A 25,927-nucleotide genomic window follows, 5' to 3' on the forward strand; every position below is an offset into this window, starting at 1 on the left:
GGACTGCAGTTCATGCTATGCCATATGCAACCAGGGAATGAAGGACTCATTTGTCCTGCTATGCCTTGACTGTGATCGTGTGACCCTTGTTGTATCCCTGTGGGCATAGTGTGGCCACTGATGTGCTTTCTTATTCACTCTGCTTTTGGAAAAAGCTGAACCTTTTGATTTCTGTGGATCATGGAATGGCATGTGAGGAGATCCTGTTGGAGGCATCCACTAAACCGATAACTCTAGAAAAGGTACAGGTAGCATCCCCGGACAGGGGACCCAATTCCAACTTCTGAATCCTCGGTTGGGCAAGTGGGCCATTTTTTCTGGCCCAAGGTATTAAATCTAAGGCCTCGTACACACGACCGAACATGTCTGCTGAAACTGGTCCGCTGACCAGTTTCAGCAGACATGTTCGGTCGTCTTTACAGACTCACCGGATATGTCCGATCGGCCGCCATCCCTCGCATGCTTTGAAGTGATTCGACGCATGCGTGGAAGCATTGACCTTCCAGGGTCGCGCACGTCGCGACACGTCACCGCGTTTGTTTTCCGCAGGGATTTTGGTCTGATGGTGTGTACAGCCATCAGACCAAAATCCTGCAGCGGACATGTCCGATGAAAACCGTTTTCATCGGACAGATCCGCTGGTGTGTACGGGGCCTAAGGGGGACACGTGGAACAAGTTGTTATTGCTTATAAAGAGTCCTGTGGTTTACTGTGAATATATTCCTGTACAAAGTGTTCTTTGATGGTGTTTGCAGATTTCTACCGTTGATGCCATGTTGATTATTTTTTTTAATTGCTATGTTGCCTTAACAATATATATTTAGCATTTTCTGGTTGGTCAGTGCTATTATTCATGGCCCGGGAACATGTCCTAATGAAAGTAAGGAGAGATGTGGGAAGCAGTAAACTTGTTCTGTAGCTAATAGTCCCTCCTTTATAGGATGTGACCCTTGGGGTCGGTGGAGCTTAAGAGGACAGAAAATTATTGTGTACCTTGGACAGGAAGAACGCAGTGGAAGGGTAAGTGGATTTGTGTTGGTTTCCTGTGTGGGCTTCCCTATGGGCCTTGAGCACTGACCAGTAAGGGAACAATGACTTTATACTGTACCAGATGTAGATTAATTGAATTTAAACCTAAAGTGTCTTTTTATGGGCCAGAACACAGTTAGGCCGAAGGTAGCTGGAAGGGTCCAAGTCATGACACAATACATGGTGGAAAAGGTCCTGGATACAAGGTACATTGTGTTAATCTGGTTGGAAGTGGTGGTGGCCAGTGGAAGTAGTCATCCTCATAGCAGTGAAGAACAGACCCTCATATGGAACATGCTGTGGGTGATCTGGGCCCCCCGTGTGAAATGGACCCTAGGGGTTCAGCTGCACTGCATGGCAAAACTTAAATCCCAACTCCAGGAATTTGGAGTGATGTGTTTTAAGGTCGGAAAACTGCCATGACAGCTTTTGTCCAGGAAAACTGGCCGTGTGTATGCTCCATGTCAGTTTTCTTGTTCGAAAAACCGACGGTCTTTTTTTTCAGCAGTTTTCCTATGGAAAACAATGCGGTGGAGCATACAAACGGCCAGATTTCCCGGCCAAAGCTCTCATGGCAGTTTTCCTGCCAGGAAAACCGACCGTGTGTAGGGGGAAAAACCTGCTGAGCAGGTTCTTGGCTTTCCCTACTGTTTCCCGGTGGACTTTTTACTGCCGGGAAAACCGATCGTGTGTACGGGACATCCGTGTTTATATCTTATTTATGCACCCCTAGACATAAAGAGAGTTTACCCCTTGCAGTGCAGTGATGGCGGCTCCACTGAATGGGTTCCTTTTAAATTTTACTTCTTGGAGTTGGGTTTAGGCATTCTGCCTAAACAATGTCCACTTAAGCTGAGCACATCAGTTCTGTGTGAAAAGAATATATCATAATAGCAGGATATATGAAAAAAATACTTACCAGAGTTTGTGGCAAAAACTGCAAGCCAGCGACACCTAACTATTCACAGTCTTATACAGATTCATAATCTGTTCACACCACATTTATTGTCAGCCATCCTGACATTATTCAATTGAATTAAAATACAGTTCACAAAAAGAGAGCGTCTGTTTCTCTTAATACAATAATAATGTTAAATGAGTTATGCCGCGTACACACGATCGGAAATTTCGACAAGAAATCCGTGGATTTTTTTCCGACTGAATTTTGGCTCAAACTTGTGTTGCATACACACGGTCACACAAATGTGGTTGGAAATTCCGACCGTCAAGAACACGGTGACGTACAACACTACGACGAGCCGAAAAAAAGTTCAATGACTCTGACCATTCCGTTGGAATTGCATAAGAATTTCTGACATGAACTTTTCCCGTCGGAAAATTTGAGAACCAGCTCTCAAATTTTTGCTGTTGGAAATTCCAACAGAAAATGTCTGATGGGGCCTACAAATAGTCGGAATCTCCGACCAAGAGCTCACATCAAACTTTTCTTGTCAAAAATTCCGATCGTGTGTACGCGGCATTAGACTTCTGTGTAGTGAATATCAGCTATGACATGACAAGGAATGGATAAGTCCTCTTTTAGATACTCTGAGATGCAGGAGGATTGTACTTTCCAGTTGGCCTTCTGGCTTTCCACAGCATCCTTATAATCTAAAGAAAAAAATATATATAAATATGGATATTAGAGTTGATTAAGTTAGTTGAGCAAAACACCTAGCAGTGATAAAAGTAATTTGTTTTAAAAAGATGTTTAAACATGTTGTATTTTGCATACTGTGGATTGCAAGTTATTTGTTAAATTTCTTCTGTTTCTAGATGTACAGTATTTGGTAGCATATCCTTAGGCCCCTTTCACAAGGGGCAGTGGAGGTGCAGTGGCGGTATAGTTCCGCTAAAAATAGCGGCGCTATACCTTCGAAATTGCCGCTGGATTCGTTGGCTAGCAGTGCGGTATTAACCCCGCTAGCGGCCGATAAAGGGTTAATACCGCCCACAATGCGCCTCTGCAGAAGCGCATTACGGGCGGTATTACCGCAGTTTCCCATTGTTTTAAATGGGAAGGAGCGGAGAAGGAGCGGTATACACACCGCTCCAAAGATGCTGCTTGCAGGAGATTTTTTAATCTCCTGCCAGCGCATCGCCTCAGTTAGAAAGCCCTCAGGCTTTAACATTGAGAAGGCTGGGCAGGAGTTTTTCAGGCGGTATGTAGGCGCTATTTTTAGCACTGTACCGCCTGAAAAACTCCTCAGTGTGAAAGGGGCCGTAGTGTGCAAGCCTTTGTAGTGGATAACGATGGCTGGGGTTGTTCCCCTGACCTGAAATTGGTGATTTATCATTGGCCAAATAAATCTCCTTGCAAACTGTTTGAGGGGCACTTTGGCTGTCTTGCCAGTACACTTCCAGGGTATACGTGAATGGGCCAATCAGCATGCATCAAATATATAAAATGGCATGGTGTATGTCCTTATGGATGCACCATCTCATCTTAATATAACCACTGGTGCCCAAATTTTGACCCTATGGTACTTTTTATATGGCTCTTGGGGCCCAGCAGCCAATAATGGAGCATTCATTTGTAAAGGAGTTGTGAAGGGGGGCAGCTGTGATACAGCAGCTTTGTGGTTGTGTTTAGGCCAAACGTCTCCTGCATGCTACCTATCTGTTTACTGTTTACTTTGTAAAGCTGGCCATACATGGGTCGAATTTCGAAAGAACTTTCTCTCGAAAATCTTATCTATGAATTTTCGTTTGTATTTCGCCACCATTAGTGGGCTGCAGCAACAGCCGCTTTTCGTGCGGGCATCGAATTTTAATAATCCAACATGTTGGATATTTTTTGATAAAACAAAAAATTTTCTAATCAATGATGGGAAAATCGTGCGAGAAATGTAGTCGAAAAAGAAATCGGCATGTGCAAGAAAAGAAAATTCCCAGACACGAATATTCTTTTCTGTAGGAACATGAGGTGAAATTGAAGGTTTCGTCGGTCGAATTTCGAAAATCAATGGTGGCACCATCGGATCAAAACCGCACAAATTTCCTGGTTTTCGAAAGAAAGTTATTTCGAAATTCGACCCATGTAAGGCCAGCATTATTCTGAAGAAATCCATGTGTGTTTTTCTGTTTCTGGAACTGATGTATACAATGTACTGTATATACAATATATATGTAAAGCTCTGTGCAAGTTGGCAGCACTGTATAAATACCTGTAGTAAATCATTTTACCTGTTTAACACCTGTGACAATAGTGTCCATTTTGGGATAAACAAGGCAAAACCTTCTAATAGATGGGACTGGGAGGTTTTAATGTGCGTCTGTAGATTTTCATAGTCCATAGCACCTTTCCACCTGTTCACTTTGATGCCAGCAATTGTATGCGTGCAGTCATTGGGGCAGATCCACAAAAGAATTACGCTACAAAACAAGATACGGCGGCATCTGGGATCGATCCGACAGGCGTACGTCTTAGTACGCCGTCGGATCTTAGGTGCATTTTTTCCGCCGGCCGCTAGGTGGCGTTTCCGTCGAATTCTGCGTCGAGTATGCAAATTAGCAAGTTACGGCGATCCACGAACGTACGTCCGGCCGGCGCATTTTTTTACGTCGTTTGTGTTCGGCTTTTTCCGGCAGATAGTTAGGCCCCGTACACACGACCGGATCTATCCGCTGGGATTGATCCGCGGATCAGTTCCAGCAGATAGATCCGGTCGTGTGTACGGCCTAGCGGACATTTCCCAGCGGATAAAAATCCAGCCGACGGATTCCCAGCAGATAAAAATTTCTTAGCATGCTAAGAAATCTATCCGCTGGAATCCAGTCCAGCGGACTGATCCGGTCGTCTGTACAGACTCACCGGATCAGTCCGTCCGCTCCCATCCCTCGCATGCGTCGTAATGATTCGACGCATGCGTGGAAGTATTTACCTTCCAGGGTCGCGCATGTCGCCGCGTCATCGTCGCGGCGACGGCGCGGCCACGTCACCGCGGATGTATTCCGCGGGGATTTCGATCTGATGGATCCAAAATCCGCCAGAGGATTTATCCGCTGGAAACGGTCCGGCAGACCGTTTCCAGCGGATATCCTCTCGTGTGTACGAGGCCTTAAAGCTGCTATATGGTGGCGTACTCAATGTTAAGTATGGCCGTCGTTCCCGCGTCGAAATTTGAATTTTTTATGTTGTTTGCGTAAGTCGTTCGCAAATAGGGATTTGCGTAGAATGACGTCACCGTCGTAAGCATTGGCTTGTTCCGGTTTAATTTCGAGCATGCGCACTGGGATACCCCCACAGACGGCGCATGCGCCATTAAAAAAAAACGTTGTTTACGTCGGGTCACGACGTATTTACATAAAACATGCCCCCATCACATCCATTTGAATTCCGCGCCCTTACGCCGCCAAAGATACACTACGCCGCCGTAACTTACGGCGCGAATTCTTTGAGGATTCGAAAAAAAAAAAAAAAAAAAGTTACGGCGGCGTAGTGTATCTTAGATACGCTACGCCCGGCGGAGAAAAGCGCCGATCTACGTGGATCTGCCCCATTGTACTTTAACTTATCAAATAGGTCATTAGTTTGCAAAGATCCTTTTTAAATAATAAACATTATCTTACCAGAACCAGAAGTGTGAAAAGAAGACTTGTACCAAAGGCAGCTAAAACAGATATGGCAATGATAAACCACACGGATAGGTATTGAGATGGTGCTGTGTGGTAAAAAAAATACAGTTTAGTTATATTGCCCACTAATGTGTATATTAATAATCTGCTTATAATGCTTGAGAGTAACACTAGACCTTTAAAATATGTAATAATTATAAATAATATTTAATGATACTAACTTATTCTAAACTTGAATGTGGGCAGAGAATGTTATTGTTATATTCAGTGGTGGCTGGTGCTCAATCTTCTTGAACAATTTTGGTGATTTTTATTTATTTTTTATGGGGGGGTGGGGGGTTGCAGAAGACCTTTTTTTTCTCCAAAGTCCTGCTTTAAAGCTGTATTAACCATTATGCAGGTAAAGGACCTGGCCAGTTTTTGCGATTCGGCACTGCATCGCTTTAACTAACAATTGCGTGGTCGTGCGACGTGGCTCCCAAACAAAATTGACGTCCTTTTCTTCCCACAAATAGAGCTTTCTTTTAGTGGTATTTGATCACCTCTGCGGTTTTTATTTTTTGCACTATAAACAAAAATAGAGCGACAATTTTGAAAAAAAATCAATATTTTTGACTTTTTGCTATAATAAATATCCCCAAAAAACATTTTTTTTCCCCTCAGTTTAGGCCGATACGTTTTCTTCTACATATTTTTTGGTAAAAAAATCGCAATAAGCGTTTATTGATTGGTTTGTGCAAAAGTTATAGCGTTTACAAAATAGAAGATAGTTTTATGGCATTTTTATTAAAAACATTTTTTTTCGTGACTGCGACATTATGGCGGACACATCGGACACTTTTGACACATTTTTGGGACCATTGTCATTTTCACAGCAAGACCCCTTTCACACTGAAGCGTTTTTACAGCGTTTTAGCGTTAAAAATAGCGCTATTAAAACACTCATAAAACGCTCTCCGTGCATCTCAATGGACCCTTTCACACTGAGTTCTGCAAGCAGCATCTTTGGAGCAGCCTTTGGGCGCTAAAAAAAACGCTCCAAAAACGCCCCTCTCCATTAAAATGAATTGAAAGCGCTGTAAAAACGCCTTACCCTTTCACACTGAGGCATTGCAAAAACGCCCTCAAACGTTAGGGTCTTAGCGGTGCTTTACCAGCACATTGGTATGCAGATGAGGCTTCGCTCGAATAACGCTCGAAAAACGCCCCAGTGTGAAAGGGGCCTTTTTGTGAAAATGACAATGGCAGTGAAGTGGTTAACCACTAGGTGGCGCTAAGGGGTTATGTGTGCCCTAAGGGAGTGATTCTTACTGTAGGGGGGTGTGACTGTAGGCGTTACATCACTGATCGTCATTCTCTATATCAGGGAACAGACGATCAGTGTCACTGCCACAGTGAAGAACGGGGAAGGTGTGTTCTTCAGCTCCTATGACCGATCGCGGCACACCGGCGGTGATCGGGTCCGCGGGTCCCGCGGGCGCGGTCACAGAGCTTTGTACACGGTGCGACCCACGGCTGGGCTCTTAAAGGCGACGTATCTGTACGTGCCTGTGCCCAGCTGTGCCATTCTGCCGACGAATATAATCAGTAGGGGGTCCTTACGTGGTTAAGCCCCAACATTTATTATATATAGCTTACCAATTCTTAGATGTGATGGCTGCAATAATGTTCCTTTTTAGTTGTCCTTTCTTCTTTTTTCATCTGGTGATCCAGCCAGTAAGGCCCCTTTCACACGGGGCGGATCAGTAATGATCCGCTCCGTGAACTTTCGCTTGCTCAGCGGGGATTGCTCTGTTGATCCCCGCTGAGCCGGCGGATGACAGGGCGGTCCCCGCACACTGTGCAGGGACCGCCCTGTCTTTTCTCCGCTCTCCCCTATGGGGGGAACCGTCTGTCCGTGTTCACCCGATCCGATCTGCCAGACGGATGGAAAAGTAGGTTTTTCCTCCGTCACACTTTGGCGGATCGGAGCGGGTCGGAAGTCAGCGGGCATGTCACCGCTGACATCCGCGGCTCCATAGAGGAGCACGGAGCGCCCGTTCAGGTCCGCCTAAAAAACTGGCAGGTGGACCTGAACGGGCCGCCCGTGTGAAAGAGCCCTTAGTCTGTTGCTTTTCAAAACAACACACGGTTGTTACAGGGATGAACCATTTAACACTGGCAGGGCCCCAAACACCTTTGCCCCAAAAGAAAAAAGAAAAAACTGTTTGCTGTAACTGCTCATAAAGTGTTAGCTGGACTTTGTTATTGTATTTGTTGGTGTATTTAAATCTGCTAGTCCTTTTATCACTCCCCCCCCAGACTGACAATGTTGCTCTTTAGATCTGCCCCTTGTGCTCATTTATCCAGAGTGTAGGTACTCTAGTACATGAAGTGTATTACTGTGCAGATCACCATGGGATAACAGAGGGAACCCCCCCCCCCCCAAAAAAAAAAAACAAAAAAAAAACAAACAATGCAGCCACCACATCTAATGGTTAGTAAGCTGCAATGTATCACATTTTAGTTGTTTGGTTTAATACCAAATACTAATACTAATACTGATTTAACCTTGTAATCTGTAAGGAGGCTATAGCAGAACAACTGTGATTTTTTTTATATTATGTAATATTATATTATTAAAGGAAAATTTCAGTAACCGTATTTATCTGTGAAATTCAGGGCAAAATCGTGGGTGTGCGATATACACTGATACCCGCTTCCCGCGCCGAGTTTGAACTACTGCACCGGTATATAACGAGCGCAGTACACTCGTGTATAGTCGGGCAGGCTCGGCTCCTCTCGCAGTCACTTCCTGGACGTACAGGACGCACAGGACGTGACCGCGAGGAGCCGAGCCTGCCCGACTATACACGAGTGTACTGCGCTCGTTATATGCCGGTGCAGTAGTTCAAACTCAGCGCGGGAAGCAGGGATCGAGCGGGGAGGACACCGCAGAAGGACGCCGGACCCGACAAGGAGGACACCACCGAAGCCGCAGACAGACGCCGGACCCGACGAGGCCGCCGATGGACGCCGCGCAAGACACCAAAACTGTAAGTACTAAAATCTTTTTTTTTTACAGGAATGCGGGTCCACTTTAGGGGTGCGCGCTATACGCCGGAGCGCGCAATACCCCGATAAATACGGTACATTGTAAACATGCACATTATAAATATTTTATTATAATAGTGTATCGCCTGAACACAGATTCTGATTTTTTTTTTTAAATACCGCTCTAATAGACGTGTTTCAAGGCTCATTGTTTATCTCTATAAAAAGTCACTATGAGAGGAAGATATACTAGCCTTTACTAGTACTTACTTGGCGGAGAGGCTGTGGTAGACTGACTTGTTGATGCAACAGTAGTTTCAGTATTACATTTAATTGTAGGACTGGCACTGGCTGTTGTTGGTGTTGTAGTTGCCATTGTTGTGGATGAAGTTGGTATTGGTGTTGAACTAGTTGCTGTTTTTTCTGTACCTGCAGTAGTTAAAGAACGTGTGGTAATTAAGGTGGTTGTTGGTTTTGTACTAGCGGTCGTTGAGGATACTGTTGTGGTCTGGGCTGGTGTTGATTTAGTCGTTTTTGTAGTGGAAGACGTAGTTGTAGTCCAGGTTGAGGGTGACTGAGTAGTTTCTATAGTTGACGGAATAGTTGTCCGGGTTGAAGATGATTCTGTAGTTTCTGTAGTTGACAGAGTAGTTGTAGTCCATGTTGAAGGTGATTCTGTAGTTGATGGAGTAGTTGTAGTCCATGTTGAGGGTGATTCTGTAGTTGATGGAGTAGTTGTAGTCCATGTTGAAGGTGATTCTGTAGTTGATGGAGTAGTTGTAGTCCATGTTGAGGGTGATTCTGTAGTTGATGGAGTAGTTGTAGTCCATGTTGAAGGTGATTCTGTAGTTGATGGAGTAGTTGTAGTCCATGTTGAGGGTGATTCTGTAGTTGATGGAGTAGTTGTAGTCCATGTTGAAGGTGATTCTGTAGTTGATGGAGTAGTTGTAGTCCATGTTGAGGGTGATTCTGTAGTTGGAGTAGTTGTTGTCCATGTTGAGGGTGATTCTGTAGTTGGAGTAGTTGTTGTCCATGTTGAGGGTGATTCTGTAGTTGATGTAGTAGTTGTAGTCCATGTTGAGGGTGATTCTGTAGTTGATGTAGTAGTTACAGTCCATGTTGAGGGTGATTCTGTAATTGATGGAGTACTTGCAGTCCATGTTGAGGGTGATTCTGTAGTTGATGTAGTAGTTACAGTCCATGTTGAGGGTGATTCTGTAATTGATGGAGTACTTGCAGTCCATGTTGAGGGTGATTCTGTAGTTGATGTAGTAGTTACAGTCCATGTTGAGGGTGATTCTGTAGTTGATGGAGTAGTTGTAGTCCATGTTGAGGGTGATTCTGTAATTGATGGAGTACTTGCAGTCCATGTTGAGGGTGATTCTGTAGGTTCTGTAGTTAATGGAGTAGTTGTAGTCCATGTTGAGGGTGACTCAGTAAGTTCTGTAGTTGATGTAGTAGTTGTAGTCCAGGTTGAAGGTGATCCTGTAGTTGATAGAATAGTTGTAGTCCATGTTGAGGGTGATTCTGTAATTGATGGAGTACTTGCAGTCCATGTTGAGGGTGATTCTGTAGTTGATGTAGTAGTTACAGTCCATGTTGAGGGTGATTCTGTAATTGATGGAGTACTTGCAGTCCATGTTGAGGGTGATTCTGTAGGTTCTGTAGTTGATGGAGTAGTTGTAGTCCATGTTGAGGGTGACTCAGTAAGTTCTGTAGTTGATAGAGTAGTTGTAGTCCAGGTTGAAGGTGATTCTGTAGTTGATGGAGTAGTTGTAGTCCAGGTTGAAGGTGATTCAGTGGATTCTGTAGTTAGTGGAACAGTTGAAATCCAGGTTGAAGGCAATTTTGTAGTTTCTGTAGTTGATGAAGTAGTTGCAGGGGTTTCTGTAGTTTCTGTGATTTGTGAGGTTGCTATAGTCCAGGTTGAAGGAGACTCAGTAGTTTCCATAGTTGATGGAGCAGTTGTAGTCCAGGTTGAAGGCCATTCCGTCGTTTCTATAGTGGATGAAGTAGTTTTAGGCCAGGTTGAAGCTGTTTCAGTTATTTCGGTTGTTGACGGTCTAGTTGTGGTCCAGGTTGAAGGAGGCTCAGTAGTTTCAATAGTTGATGAAATAGCTGTAGTAGAAGTTGCAGTAGTAGTAGTAGTAGTAGTAGTAGTAGTGGTAGTTGTGGTGGGCGTCAGTACTGTCAATTTTGGTCCAATTCTAATTGCGACGAAGGTAGAATTGTTATCATCATACCCCAGTGAATCAAACGCAGTGGTGCTAACCGGTGTTGTAACTGCCTGGATACTAAATTTAGCCCTTGAGTTGTTTGTTGCACTGGTAGTAATGTAACCTGTGAGGTTAAATTTGGTACTAATGTCAATTGTTAAGAAAAGATTCTGGTTGGTCAACACTGTAGAAAACAATGTCTCCACTGTTGCAGTGACCACTGATACATTGACGACTAGCTGAGGATTTGCTTCATTTAGGCTCGTCGTATTACCTTGTCCTAATAAATTAAATGTAATGTCTGACATTGACAGCATTTCCAGGGAGGCCTGCACAATTTTGGAGTTTTTGCTTGGCACGTACGCACTTATTATCAGTGAGACTGGTTCGCTAAGATTGAATGTAAGAATTCTTCGGGGAATATTGTATGTTTCTGTAGGGTTTATGCCCACAGTTGTAGAGGTAATAGGTGGTGTGATAGGTACTGTGCCAGCAGCTGGAAAAATGACATCTTCAAATGCAGCAGTTTCAGGGTTATCTGCTGTCCTAGCCTCTGCTGATGGAAAAAAAAAAAAAAAAAAAAGTTTAATTTGGTTAAATCCACAAGAAAAATATTAAAGTCAAAATGTACTTTCAGTTTAAAGGGGTTGTAAAGGTAAAAATAGTTTTCCCTAAATAGCTTCCTTTACCTTAGTGCAGTCCTCCTTCACTTACCTCATCCTTCCATTTTGCTTTTAAATGTTCTTATTTCTTCCGAGAAATCCTCACTTCCTGTTCTTCTGTCTGTAACTCCACACAGTAATGCAAGGCTTTCTCCCTGGTGTGGAGGGGGGAGGGCAGGTCCGGATTTCCCACAAGGCCGGGCCTTGGGGCGGCAGGGTGCAGAGGGGCGGCAGTGGCATGGAATCCCCCAACGGCTAGTTAAGGGCGGTAAGTTGCTTTCTGGAATCCGCTCGCTCGTCAACAAGTGATTTCGGCGATGTCACCGCAATCACTGGTAAAATGTGTGCTGCCATCTGTCCTCCCCTCCCCCCCCACATACCTCTCTCTACTGGCTCTGTCTTCGGGACTCCGTCCTCCCCCCGGCCACCGAGTTTGTCTCCTGTGACTGTCCCCGCCGCCGATGTACACAGTGAAAGGGGTGAGCTGTGCTCTTCCCGTCTCAGCTGTGACAGGAGTTCTAGCACAGTTCTAGGACTCCTGTTTTGGAGGTGACAGGGTCAATAAAGAGAACCTGTCACCTCCAATTGCTATCACACAGGGAATTGCTTTCTCCTGTGTGATAGCAATTAAGTTAAGTGAAAAAAATTGATAAAAAAAATAAAAATAAGAAATAATAATTAAATTATAAAAACAAAAAATGTATTAAAAAGTGAAGAATAAGAAAAATAATATTAAAATAAATAAGAAAATTATACAAAAATAAAAAAAAGTAAACGACAAGCTACAAAATAAAAAAAAAGTGATAAAAAATAAAAAAATATTTGAACTAACCAGTTGCCATTCTCCGTTGATTTGGAGGGGGGGGGGGGTGGATCGGTTGGCAGGGAGGGGATGCATTGTGGAACCTGGCCTTGGGGCAGCAGGGAGAGCAAATCCAGCCCTGGGGGAGGGGGAGAGCACGCAAGTCAGGACACTCTCTACTTTGCAGATAGAGAAAGGAGCTGTGTGTTAGTGGGCATCCTGACACTCCTGCTCGCCCCCTCCCCCCTCAAGAGGCTTTCTCCACACCAGGTGGAAAGCCTTGCATTACTGTGTGGAGTTACAGACAGAAGAACAGGAAGTGAGGATTTCTCAGAAGAAGTAAGGACATTTAAAAGAAAAATCAAAGGATAAGGTAAGTGAAGGAGGACTGCACTAAGGTAAAGGAAGCTATTTTTTTTTACCTTTACAACTCCTTTAACCACTTCCTGCCGGCCGTACGACTTTGTACGGCCGCAGTGTGGATCCCAATTGCCGGGAGGCAGTCTATATACGGCCTCCAGCCACTGGTGGGTGCACGAGCGGCGCCGCTGGCGGCGCGCGCATGCCCGCCTCATCAATGAGATGCCGATGCGCGTGCCTGGCGGCCGCGATGTCCGCCAGGCACCCGCGATCGGCAGATACACAGACAAGGACGTGGATCTGTGTGTGTAAACACACAGATCCACATCCTGTCAGGGAGAGAGGAGACCGATGCTTTGTCCCTTGTACATAGGGACACAGATCGGTTTCATCCCCAGTCAGTCCCCTCCCCCAACATTCACTAGGCTACACATTTAACCCTTTCCTCGCCCCCTAGTGTTAACCCCTTCCCTGCCAGTCACATTTATACAGTAATTAGTGCATATTTATAGCACTGCTCGCTGTATAAATGTGAATGGTGCCAAAAATGTGTCAAAAGTGTCCGACGTGTCCGCCATAATGTCACGGTCCCAATAAAAATCGCAGATCGCCGCCATTACTAGTAAAAAAAAAATAATAAAAAAAAAATATTAATTCTGTCCCTTATTTTGTAGGCGCTATAACTTTTGGGCAAACCAGTCGCTTATTGCGATTTTTTTTTTTACCAAAAATATGTAGAAGAATACATATCGGCCTAAACTGAGAAAAAAAAATGTTTTTAAAAAAAAATTGGGATATTTATTATAGAAAGTAAAAAATATTGATTTTTTTTTCAAAATTGCCGCTCTTTTTTTGTTTATAGCGCAAAAAATAAAAGCCGCAGAGGTGATCAAATACCACCAAAAGAAAGCTCCATTTGTGGGGAAAAAAGGACGTTAATTTTGTTTGGGAGCCACGTCGCACGACTGCGCAATTGTCAGTTAAAGCGACACAGTGCCGGAAGCTGAAATTTCGCCTGGGCAGGAGGGGGGTATATGTGCCAAGTAAGCAAGTGGTTAAGCTGCTAAATACATTTCAGATATATCAAAACACACGACCGCCCATTCGAACGGCATCCAGCCTGGGATCCTCTCAATAGAACTGGGGACCCAGTAAGTCACTGGGGTCCCTCTCAGCAACGTAGAGCTCCGCGAAGCATTGGACCCCGGCCTGGAAGGCCATCGCCGGGGTCCATTGGATGCGCACACCCTAAAGGTGGATGCCACACCTGGAACATGGAACCCGCGGGAAGAACCAATAAAGATGGCGTCTGCCACAGATATACCCCTCCCCAGTATGCTCCGTAAGGGGAAAACTCTTCTAATTGGCTGCTGGGGAAAGTTGCTCTGCCAGAACCCCTCTAGCGCCACCTGTTGCCCAGGGGGGGAAACAACACCTGACAACACTGACCTACAGGACATTTCTGGAATGACAGCAATGAAAATTGTGAATGGGAGCAAAATAACTCTCCCATTCCCCACTAACTTTAGCGTAGTGCCCATACTGAAAGTAAGGGGGCGCTACACACACACGGTTGAAATGGGACTTTTTACATCGAAAATTCCGATCGTGTGTATGGGGCATTACTGACCATTTTCCCTTTTTTGTTAGCCACTTTTTTTTTCAAGATTTGGTGTCTCACACACAGCTACATTTATTCCTATGATCAAATAATAGATTTATAGAAGCTTGGAGGTTGGTGATAAAATTGGGGAAAATTGTAAATGTTTTAGAAAACTTTAAAACAAGAAATATATTGGCCCGGATTCACAAAGCACTTGCGCCGACGTATCTCGAGATAAGCCGCGTAAGTGCAAATATGCGCCGTCGTATCTGTGCACCGGGCCCACAAAACTAAGATACGCCTAAAAACAGGCTTCATTACACTGACGTAACTTGCCTACGCCGGCGTAGAGTGAGCGCATATTTACACTGGACACATTTGGCGCTCCCATGGATTTTCGATTCAAATATGTAAATAAGGGAGATACGCAGTGCGCGTAAAGTTCTACGTCCGGCGTAAAGTTATGCCCCATAAAGGAGGTGTAACTCAGCAGCATCCATGCAAAGGGCTGCACCAGGGAACACAAGCCGACGTATTTTACGTAGTTTACGTTGTGAATATGGCTGGGCGTAGGATACATTCACGCCGTAGGCAGTGATCCGACGTATCTTAGGGAGTCGTTCCGACGTGATTCTGAACATGCGCACTGGGATGCGTCCACGGGACGGCACATGCGCAGTTGGTCATGCGTATCTGTCTGACGCTTGGCCCATCATTTGCATGGGGTCACGCCTCATTAGCATGGCTCACGCCCACTACAACTTACGCCGACTTACGCCTTGGAAACCCAGCGCAGTTTTGGCAGCATTGGCTTTGTGAATTTAATGCTTGCCTCTCTGCGCTGCGTCGGCATAGCGTAAAGGAGATACGCTACGGCGGCATTATGTCCAATTGCTAGAGAAAGGTATACCTATTTAAATAGGTTTTTCGGACACAGGAGCTAGTTAGTTTAAGTTAGTTTGTTAAATCTTTTTATCTGTTTACTTTTTCCGATCCAATCATGTGAGTCTAGGTAATCACATAATAGTCATATCTACAATTTAACCATGCTAATGACGGACCGTGCTTTTGACATTTTGGATACCTATAGTTCTATCTAAAGGACAAACTCATAAATGCTTTCACTACTCCCTAGGCAGCTCTTAATTTTATTTACAGACCCTGACATAATAGTCTTGCCAATGATCTTTACAACATAGACAAATATTGAAATCATCCCAAAAAAATTAATTGTTGCTTGTTGAACAATTTTTTAAAATAATAATCTAAAACGAATTAAAGTAGAAATAAACTTCCATCTTTTGCTTTTGCCTATAGGTAAGCCTATAATAAGGCTTATCTATAGGAAGTGTAAATATCTCCTAAATGTGCATAATTTTGGAGATATTTACATTACATGCAGCCAGTGACACCACTGGCACATGTGCTCTGAAGGAACGGCCACCCGTGCTGTTCCTTCAGAGCCCTGTGCCGTGAACAGTGTCTCCCATGCGCAAGCGCCGGAATGACGTCATCGCGGACTTCGGCTCTGTGACTGCCCGGAGCTGTCACCTGGAGGCAAGATGGGTGAAGATGGGAGCCCCTGCAGCGCTGACTTCTCGGCACGGGAGGGCTTCATTTTAAGGTAAATTTACCATAATCTGCTGGTATGCGATGCATAGAAGCAGATTATGACTTTACCTTGCAGGTTCCCCCCAAAAAAGGCATCCTCAAACGGAAGGTGGAGGAGCGCAAGGTCTCTAACATCCACCAGCTCTGTGATGTCATCATGGAGGGGTGCAAGAGGACTCCAGTGGCACCCTGTAAAGCTCCAGTAAATATGCTTAAAGCGGGGGTTCACCCTATCGACCAAAAAAAATAATATTTTTTTTCTTTTACCTTAAAATCAGGCATTGTAGCGCGAGCTACAGTATGCCTGTCCCGAATTTTTTACCCCCGTACTCACCTTGTAGTCGTCCATCGAAGATACCGGGGAATGGGCGTGCCTATGGAGACGGAGGATGATTGACGGCCGGCTCTGGCGCGTCACGCTTCTCCGGAAATAGCCGAAATAGGCTTGGTCTTCACGACGCGTGCGCATAGCCTGTGCGCAGGCGCCGTGAAGAGCCGAGACCTACTCCGGCTGTCTTCGGGGAGAGTGACGTGCCAGGGCCGGCCGTCAATCATCCTCCCTCTCCATAGGCACGCCCATTCCCCGCGGCAGACGAAATCTACGATGTCGGATTACAAGGTGAGTCCGGGGTTAAAAAAATCGGGACAGGCATACTGTAGCTCGCTCTACAATGCCTGTCTCGATGGTAAAATGTGTCGGGGGGGGGGGGGGTGAACTACCGCTTTAAGAGAGTTAAGGCAGTGCTGGAAAATAATGGTGGCCACACAAAATATTGACACTTTGGGCCCAATTTGGACATTTTCACTTAGGGGGTGTACTCACTTTTGTTACCAGTGGTTTAGACATTAATGGCTGTGTGTTAAGTTATTTTGAGGGAAAGCAAATGTACACTGTTATACAAGCTGTACACTCACTACTTTACATTGTAGCAAAGTGTCATTTCTTCAGTGTTGTCACATGAAAAGATATAATAAAATAATTACAAAAATGTGAGGGGTGTATGCACTTTTGTGAGATACTGTATATGTATATTTATATATATATATATATATATATATATATATATATATATATAACAGTGGGGAATTTTTTTGAACCCCTGCATATTTTATAAGTTTGCCCACTTAAAGGGTCTATAATTAACCACTTGGTAACCACCCCATAGACAATATACGTCTACAGGGCGGGTGGTTAACTCTAGGAGGGCGTCAATGTACGTCCTCCCAGAGTCTCTCTCCCGCGCGTCCCCTGGGGCGCGCACACGGGAACATCCGTGACCGCCGGGTCCAGAGGACCCGGCCGATCACGAATCGCGGTAAACGGCCGCTGATAGCGGCCGTTTACCATGTGATCGCTCCGTCCAATGACGGAGCGATCACATGTAAACAAACCGGCGTCTTTTGATGACGCCGGTTCCTCCCTCCTCTCTCTGTACCGAGCGGTACAGTGTGAGAGGGGGGAGCGCGGGTGTCAGCAGCGCTGTGGATGGATCTGTGACTATTGCAGTCACAGATCCATCCATCCCTGCTCAGCCATCCCTGAAACCCCCTGCAATACCGTGCAATACACTCTGCAATACTGTGCAATACACTCTGCAATACTCTGCATACCCCCTACAATACTCTGCAATACCCCCCCTGCGCAATACTCTGCATACCCCCGGCAATACTCTGCATACCCCCCTGTGCAATACTCTGCATACCCCCCTGCGCAATACTCTGCATACCCCCCTGCGCAATACTCTGCATACCCCCCTGCGCAATACTCTGCATACCCCCCTGCGCAATACTCTGCATACCCCCCCTGCGAAATACTCTGCATACCCCCCTGCGAAATACTCTGCATACCCCCCCCCTGCGAAATACTCTGCATACCCCCCCCCTGCGAAATACTCTGCATACCCCCCCTGCGCAATACTCTGCATACCCCCCTGCGCAATACTCTGCATACCCCCCTGCGCAATACTCTGCATACCCCCTTCGCAATACTCTGCATACCCCCCTGCGAAATACTCTGCATACCCCCCTGCGCAATACTCTGCATACCCCCCTGCGCAATACTCTGCACACCCCCCCTGCGAAATACTCTGCATACCCCCCCCCTGCGAAATACTCTGCATACCCCCCCTGCGCAATACTCTGCATACCCCCCTGCGCAATACTCTGCATACCTCCCCTGCGCAATACTCTGCATACCCCCCCTGCGCAATACTCTGCATACCCCCCTGCGAAATACTCTGCATGCCCCCCTGCGCAATACTCTGCATACCACCCCCTGTGCAATACTCTGCATCCCCCCCCTGCGCAATACTCTGCATACCCCCCCTGCTCAATACTCTGCATACCCCCCTGCGCAATACTCTGCATTACTCCCCTGCAAAATACTCTGCATACCCCCCTGCGCAATACTCTGCATACCCCCCCCTGCGAAATACTCTGCATACCCCCCCCCCTGCGAAATACTCTGCATACCCCCCCCTGCGAAATACTCTGCATACCCCCCCTGCGCAATACTCTGCATACCCCCCTGCGCAATACTCTGCATACCCCCCTGCGCAATACTCTGCATACCCCCCCTGCGAAATACTCTGCATACCCCCCCCTGCGAAATACTCTGCATACCCCCCCCCCCTGCGAAATACTCTGCATACCCCCCCCCTGCGAAATACTCTGCATACCCCCCCTGCGCAATACTCTGCATACCCCCCTGCGCAATACTCTGCATACCCCCCTGCGCAATACTCTGCATACCCCCTTCGCAATACTCTGCATACCCCCCTGCGAAATACTCTGCATACCCCCCTGCGCAATACTCTGCATACCCCCCTGCGCAATACTCTGCACACCCCCCCTGCGAAATACTCTGCATACCCCCCCCTGCGAAATACTCTGCATACCCCCCCCGCGCAATACTCTGCATACCCCCCTGCGCAATACTCTGCATACCTCCCCTGCGCAATACTCTGCATACCCCCCCTGCGCAATACTCTGCATACCCCCCTGCGAAATACTCTGCATGCCCCCCTGCGCAATACTCTGCATACCACCCCCTGTGCAATACTCTGCATACCCCCCCTGCGCAATACTCTGCATACCCCCCCTGCTCAATACTCTGCATACCCCCCTGCGCAATACTCTGCATTACTCCCCTGCAAAATACTCTGCATACCCCCCTGCGCAATACTCTGCATACCCCCCCCTGCGAAATACTCTGCATACCCCCCCCCTGCGAAATACTCTGCATACCCCCCCCTGCGAAATACTCTGCATACCCCCCCTGCGCAATACTCTGCATACCCCCCTGCGCAATACTCTGCATACCCCCCTGCGCAATACTCTGCATACCCCCCTTCGCAATACTCTGCATACCCCCCTGCGAAATACTCTGCATACCCCCCTGCGCAATACTCTGCATACCCCCCTGCGCAATACTCTGCACACCCCCCTTGCGAAATACTCTGCATACCCCCCCCCTGCGAAATACTCTGCATACCCCCCCCCGCGCAATACTCTGCATACCCCCCTGCGCAATACTCTGCATACCTCCCCTGCGCAATACTCTGCATACCCCCCTGCGCAATACTCTGCATACCCCCCTGCGAAATACTCTGCATACCCCCCTGCGCAATACTCTGCATACCACCCCCTGCGCAATACTCTGCATACCCCCCCTGCGCAATACTCTGCATACCCCCCCTGCTCAATACTCTGCATACCCCCCTGCGCAATACTCTGCATTACTCCCCTGCAAAATACTCTGCATACCCCCCTGCGCAATACTCTGCATACCCCCCTGCGCAATACTCTGCATACCCCCCTGCGCAATACTCTGCATACCCCCCTCCGCAATACTCTGCATACCACCCCCTGCGCAATACTCTGCATACCACCCCCTGCTCAATACTCTGCATACCCCCCTGCGCAATACTCTGCATTACTCCCCTGCGCAATACTCTGCATTACTCCCCTGCGCAATACTCTGCATTACTCCCCGGCAATACTCTGCATTACTCCCCGGCAATACTCTGCATTACTCCCCGGCAATACTCTGCATTACTCCCCGGCAATACTCTGCAATACCCCTGCACAATTACTCTGCGCAATTACTCTGCAATACCTCCGCACCAATACTCTGCAATACCCCCGCACCAATACTCTGCAATACCCCCGCACCAATACTCTGCAATACCCCCACACCAATACTCTGCAATTCCCCAACACCAATACTCTGCAATACCCCCGCACCAATACTCTGCAATACCCCCGCACCAATACTCTGCAATACCCCCGCACCAATACTCTGCAATACCCCCGCACCAATACTCTGCAATACCCCCGCACCAATACTCTGCAATACCCCCCGCACCAATACTCTGCAATACCCCCGCACCAATACTCTGCAATACCCCCACACCAATACTCTGCAATACCCCCGCACCAATACTCTGCAATTCCCCAACACCAATACTCTGCAATACCCCAACACCAATACTCTGCAATACCCCGGCTAATACTCTGCAGTACCCAGAAAATACTCTGGGAAAAAAATGCGTTTTAACCACTTCCCGCCCGCCGGCCGTCATGACGTCCTTGACTTTGTGCAGGGATATCTGAATGATGCCTGCAGCTACAGGCATCATTCAGATATCATTTTTTTCAGCCGGCGATTCCCTACACCATAAGAACAATCATGTCGGCTGTTCCGCCTCTTGATTGTTCTTACGGGAGGCGAAAGGGGACATCCCCACTCCCTTCGCCCTCCGGTGCCTCTTCTGACTCACCGCTACGATCGAAACCAGGATCGTTTTATTTTTTTTTATTTTTTTTCAGGCTTCCCAGCCTAGAGGTGAGATGTGGGGTCTTATTGACCCCACATCTCACTGTAAAGAGGACCTGTCATGCTATATTCCAATTACAAGGGATGTTTACATTCCTTGTAATAGGAATAAAAGTGATCAAAACATTTATTTTTGGGGAAAAACGTATCAAACTAAAATAAATAAAGTGAAATGAACAATAAAAATATATTTTTTTTTAAAGCGCCCCTGTTCCTGCGTGCTCGTATACAGAAGCGACCGCACACGTAAGTCCCGCCCACATATGAAAACGGTGTTCAAACCACACATGTGAGGTATCGCTGCGAACGTTGGAGCAAGAGCAATACTTTTGGCCCTAGAGCTCTTCTCCAACTAAAAAGATGTAACCAGTAAAAATATTTAAAGCGTCGCCTATGGGGATTTTTAAGTAGCGAAGTTTGGCGCCATTCCACAAGCGTGTGCAATATTGAAGGGTGACATGTTGGGTATCTATTGACTCGGCGTAACTTCATCTTTCATATTATGCAAAAACATTGGGCTAACTTTAATGTTTTTTTTTTTTTAAAAGCACAAAACCGTTTTATTTCCAAAAAAACGCATTCGAACAATTGCTGCGAAAATAACATGTGCGATAAAAAGTTGCAACGACCGCCATTGTATTCTCTAGGGTTTTTGCTAAAAAAGCATATATAATGTTTTGGGGTTCTATGTAATTTTCTAGCAAATAAATTATGATTTTTACATGTAGGAGAGGAATGTCAGAATTGGTCTGGGTGTTCCAGAACGCCTGATGGTGCTCCCTGCATGTCGGGCCTCTGTATGTGGCCACGCTGTGTAAAAGTCTCACACATGTGGTATCGCCATACTCGGGAGGAATAGCAAAATGTGTTTTGGGGTGTAATTAGTGTTATGCATATGCTGTGTGTGAGAAATAACCGGCGAATATGAACATTTTGTGAAAAAAAAAAAAATAAAAAAAAAAATCTTGATTTTGCAAAGAATTGTGGGAAAAAATTACAACTTCTAAAAACTCACCATGCCTCTTTCTAAATACCTTGGAATGTCTTCTTTCCAAAAAGGGGTCATCTGGGGGGTATTTGTACTTTTCTGGCATGTTAGGGTCTCAAGAAATGAGAGAGGCTGTCAGTACATCGGGTGTGATCAAATTGATCAATTTTCAGTAATTGGTACCAAAGCTTGTAGACCCTATAACTTTCACCCAGACTAAATAATATCCAAATTTTTTTTTTTTTTTTTTACCAAAGATATGTAGCAGTATACATTTTAGGCCAAATTTATGAAAAAAATTACTTTTTGCAAAATGTTATAATAGAAATGAAGAAAAATTCATTTTTTTTACAAAATTTTCTTTCTTTTTTCATTTATAGCGGAAAAAATAAAAACCGCAGAGGTGATCAAATACCACCAAAAGAAAGCTCTATGTGTGGGAAAAAAAGGACAAAAATTTCATTTGGTTACAGAGTTATTGTCATTCAAAATGTGAGAGCACCGAAAGCTGAAAATTGGTCTGGTTATTAAGGGTGTTTAAGTGCCCAGTTGTCAAGTGGTTAAAAGAGACAGAATATCAACCAAAAATCCAGAAAAAAAAAACACTTCACTTTCCCCCCATTTAGATGTTCATTGGCAAGCTTCAGGCGGGCTTGTACATGTGCCTTCTTGAGGAGGGGGACATTGCAGGCCTCTTTGGAACCACTGGTGACGTCACGTCCGGTCTTTGGAGAGCACACCGCAGAGTTGTGTTCCAAGCTGGCATTTTATGCTTTATATAAGAGTTTATTTTGTGAGTGTCCAATTTGGATTTTAATATATTTTTTTTTATATAAACAGGATTATGCTATGGATATCTCCTGATTTTTCTTCTTACATGCCAACACTGAAAGATTGTCTCTGCGGGCCACACGAGAACGGCTGGGGATACAACACTGGATTCTGAGGATTCCAAGGATTGCCTTATACTGACAGGCACAATACATATTGAGAGTTGGTGAGTGAGGGCACATGAGGAGGGGAGCACAACAACTGATTGCCCTTATCTGCACATTATGTGGAGCACGGATTGCACTTTAGAAGATATGAAGACTGCATGAACTAGCACTTTATCTATGAAATGTATTTACAAACTGGTTATTACTATTGTTTTTTTGTTTAATCAAGGAGGATTTGAGGGTTTATTTGAAGTAACACACTACCCCTGCATAGGGAATTACATTTGTTAAGACAGCACTGGGTTTGACACATAGCACGACGAAATATTAATGACAACAATATTAACAGCAAGAACTATTATTATTGATATTATTATTATTTTTATTTTCATCACTTTGTTGGATTTATCTTTTTATTTTTGTACTTATCATCAAGTCAATTGAAAGACACAGGAATATAGTAATTCATAGACATTTTTGTTATACTAATGTCCTCATGAAATTTGGACACTGGCAAACAAAAACTTTACGGCCACCCCCATATAACTCCACTGTAATTTTCTGTAAAATTAAATATGGCTATCTGGAAGTGTTCTGTACATAGATGGTGTACAGACGCCCCACTGAAAATGTCATTTCCTGCTAAAGGGGGTTGTAAAGGTAAAAAAAAATCCCCTAAATAGCTTCCTTTACCTTAGTGCAGTGCTCCTTCACTTACCTCATCCTTGGATTTTGCTTTTAAATGTCCTCATTTCTTCTGAGAAATCCTCACTTCCTGTTCTTCTGTCTGTAACTCCACACCATAATGCAACGCTTTCTCCCTGATGTGGAGAAAGCCTCTTGAGGGGGGAGGAGGCGAGCAGGCAAGTCAGGACACTCTCTACTTTGCAGATAGAGAAAGGAGCTGTGTGTTAGTGGGCGTCCTGACACTACCGCTCGCCCCCTCCCCCCTCAGGAGGCTTTCTCCACCCCAGGGAGAAAGCCTTGCATTACGGTGTGTAGTTACAGACAGAAGAACAGGAAGTGAGGATTACTCAGAAGAAATAAGGACTTTTAAAGCAAAATCGAAGGATGAGGTAAGTGAAGGAGAGCTGCACTAAGGTAAAGGAAGCTATTTAGGGGAATTTTTTTTACCTTTACAACCCCTTTTAGCAGGAAATTAAATTTTCAGGGGGGCGTCTGTACACCATCTATGTACAGAACACTTCCAGATAGCCATATTTCATTTTACAGAAAATTACAGAGCTGCAGATTGAAAAAGAAATCTAATTTGTAATAACATTCAATTACAATATGACTTTAGTTGCAATTGTATATTATTATAATTTGTTTTGCAATTTTTTTTCCAGGATAGTGGAATTACCCTCTAAGTTAGCCTACTTGAATTGATTTTTTTTTATTTTTTTAAAACAGAGCTTAGAGTCATTTTAGGTCACTGTGCTGAAAGATCACATTTTGCTGAAGGATACTGATTTGTAAGCACTCAGCTGTTCCATGGTGGAAACAGCAACAAGTCTATGTAAAGACTTCAATGTTTTTTTTATTTTTTTCAGCATAATGCAGCTCCAGCTCCATTACAGTAAATGGCATTGTAGCCACTATCATGTAGCCTTAAAAAACACACTGGTGGTAAATTTTTGAAAAATTAATCCACTGCTAGAAAAGAGTCACCCACTTCTAACTTTCTTTATACAAGTGGAAAGCCCTTGAAAAAAAAAAAGCAAAAATAAAACTAATATAAAACAAATGTTCTTCACCATAAACCACTTTCATTCTAATAATTCTGGAATTCCTTACCAGTGATTCCCAAGACCAGAAGGAAGATTGCTCCGAGCTTTAATCCCATCTCTTATGTCTTTCTCTCCCATGTGCAACAGAGCTAAAAACCTTTTGGTCAGCGAGAAAATTGTGTATATACTGTAAAGGACAAAAGGGTTGGTCCTTTATCACATCTCTTTTGTTAGGCATCTGAATTAGAAGTATGTCTGTGGGAGAACTTTCTAAGTACTACCGATAATCTCTGACCTCTATGTGTATGCTCAACAATTATTAACACCATTGTGTGCATGGTTCAAAATATATGGAACGCTAGCTAAAAAGTTGAAACAATCACTCAAAGACTGCAACTGTGTTACCGTTAGAAAGGAACCAAAAAAAACAAATTAAAGGGACCCTCACTCCAAAGTGAAAGTGCTGTTAAACCCCTTTCTTCCCTCTGCCTCTAATAAATATTAGCATTTTTTTTTAATGCGCGGGTACCTTTTTTACATGTTTCCACATCTTCCCACTTTACGTTCCCACTTCCTCAATTCTCGTCTAGGAGAGAATTACATCAGGTGACCCCCCCCCCCCCACTTGTGATGTCACATTCCCAGGACCCTGCGGGGCCAGTCATATATTGTTGCTATGCCTCATGAATGCTCAATGGGGATCTAGCTCCAAGGCTAAATTAACTCACAGCCAGCTCTGTTAAGCAAGATGGCGGTGCAAGAGAGCCAAAGCCGGTGAACAATCGCCTCCGGGGAAGACAGTGGTGGGTGTCAGCAGGGATCATGCCAAGATTCGATCCATCTATGGCACAGGTGTCAAACACAAGGCCCGCGGGCCGAATCCGGCCCTCCAGGCCATTTCATGTGGCCCTTGAACCTCTCCTGCAGCTGCAGGAGAGCTCCAGCCCACCTCTGGTCCTACTCCTGACCCTTACTTTCTGCTTTCAAGCAATGCATCCAGCTTCTTCCCAGCATGAGCATAAGGAAAGGGGGTGCACTGTGATGTAAAGGAGAGTGGGGGACTCAACTTCTGATGGTCTCGAGGGCAATCATAATGCCGATGCGGCCCACTATGAAATTGAGTTTGACACCCCTGATCTATGGGCAAGCTGGTTATACTGAAGTTGATCCGTCGATCACCTTCAGTATAACCAGCCTGTCAAATTTCTTGCATGCAATTCCTGTTGGAATAACTATATTTATCAGCATTATTTTGTGCTGGCATTGAAGGCTCCCTGCCGGTACAACACAATAGCACTGTGGGAAGGATTCCCCCCATGAGCACTAAATGTTGATGGGGGAAGTGAGCGGTTTTCTTTCCTGCAAAAGATTTTCATTATCTATGGCTTGCTTCTCGTTAAATTACAGAGAAATGCAATGGGGCCTCTTAAAACTGAAGGTATTTACATGTCTCACTTTTATCACAAATTCAAAAAATAGTGGGGCTTATTCCTCATTTTAGGATAGCGGGCAGAGCAATGTAAACCATTCCTATACAGTA

At 45.1% G+C, this 25,927-nt stretch overlaps 1 protein-coding gene across 5 annotated transcripts; it reads right to left on the reverse strand.

Moving 5' to 3' along the window:
* Positions 1 to 2,229: 2,229 nt before the first annotated feature.
* LOC120913472 (mucin-5AC-like) lies at positions 2,230 to 24,574 on the reverse strand. 5 transcript variants are annotated; one of them, XM_040323433.1, is made up of 5 exons: positions 24,455 to 24,574; positions 10,270 to 11,412; positions 8,911 to 10,185; positions 5,602 to 5,693; positions 2,230 to 2,640 (listed from the first exon to the last, which is right to left on the reverse strand). In XM_040323433.1, exons 1-5 carry the CDS (start codon positions 24,501 to 24,503, stop codon positions 2,569 to 2,571), a joined length of 2,631 nt encoding a protein of 876 aa, XP_040179367.1. In that variant the 5' UTR covers positions 24,504 to 24,574; the 3' UTR covers positions 2,230 to 2,568. The 5 variants fall into 5 exon arrangements, with proteins under 5 accessions (XP_040179367.1, XP_040179368.1, XP_040179366.1 ...); XM_040323434.1 differs by having other exon boundaries at positions 8,911 to 10,061; positions 10,155 to 11,412; XM_040323432.1 differs by having other exon boundaries at positions 8,911 to 11,412; positions 24,455 to 24,570.
* Between the last annotated feature and the right edge of the window lie 1,353 nt (positions 24,575 to 25,927).

Source organism: Rana temporaria, chromosome 9, assembly GCF_905171775.1.
Source record: "Rana temporaria chromosome 9, aRanTem1.1, whole genome shotgun sequence".
NCBI lineage: Eukaryota > Metazoa > Chordata > Amphibia > Anura > Ranidae > Rana > Rana temporaria.

Bases quoted from the DNA above. Each gene is read 5' to 3' on its own strand.
- LOC120913472 (XM_040323432.1), bottom strand. From the start codon at position 24,503: ATGGGATTAAAGCTCGGAGCAATCTTCCTTCTGGTCTTGGGAATCACT. The intron at 11,413-24,454 runs GTAAGGAATTCC...TTTTTCCATCAG, and splicing joins TCTGGTCTTGGGAATCACTG to CAGAGGCTAGGACAGCAGAT. The intron at 5,694-8,910 runs GTAAGTACTAGT...TTTACCACACAG, and splicing joins TACCACAGCCTCTCCGCCAA to CACCATCTCAATACCTATCC.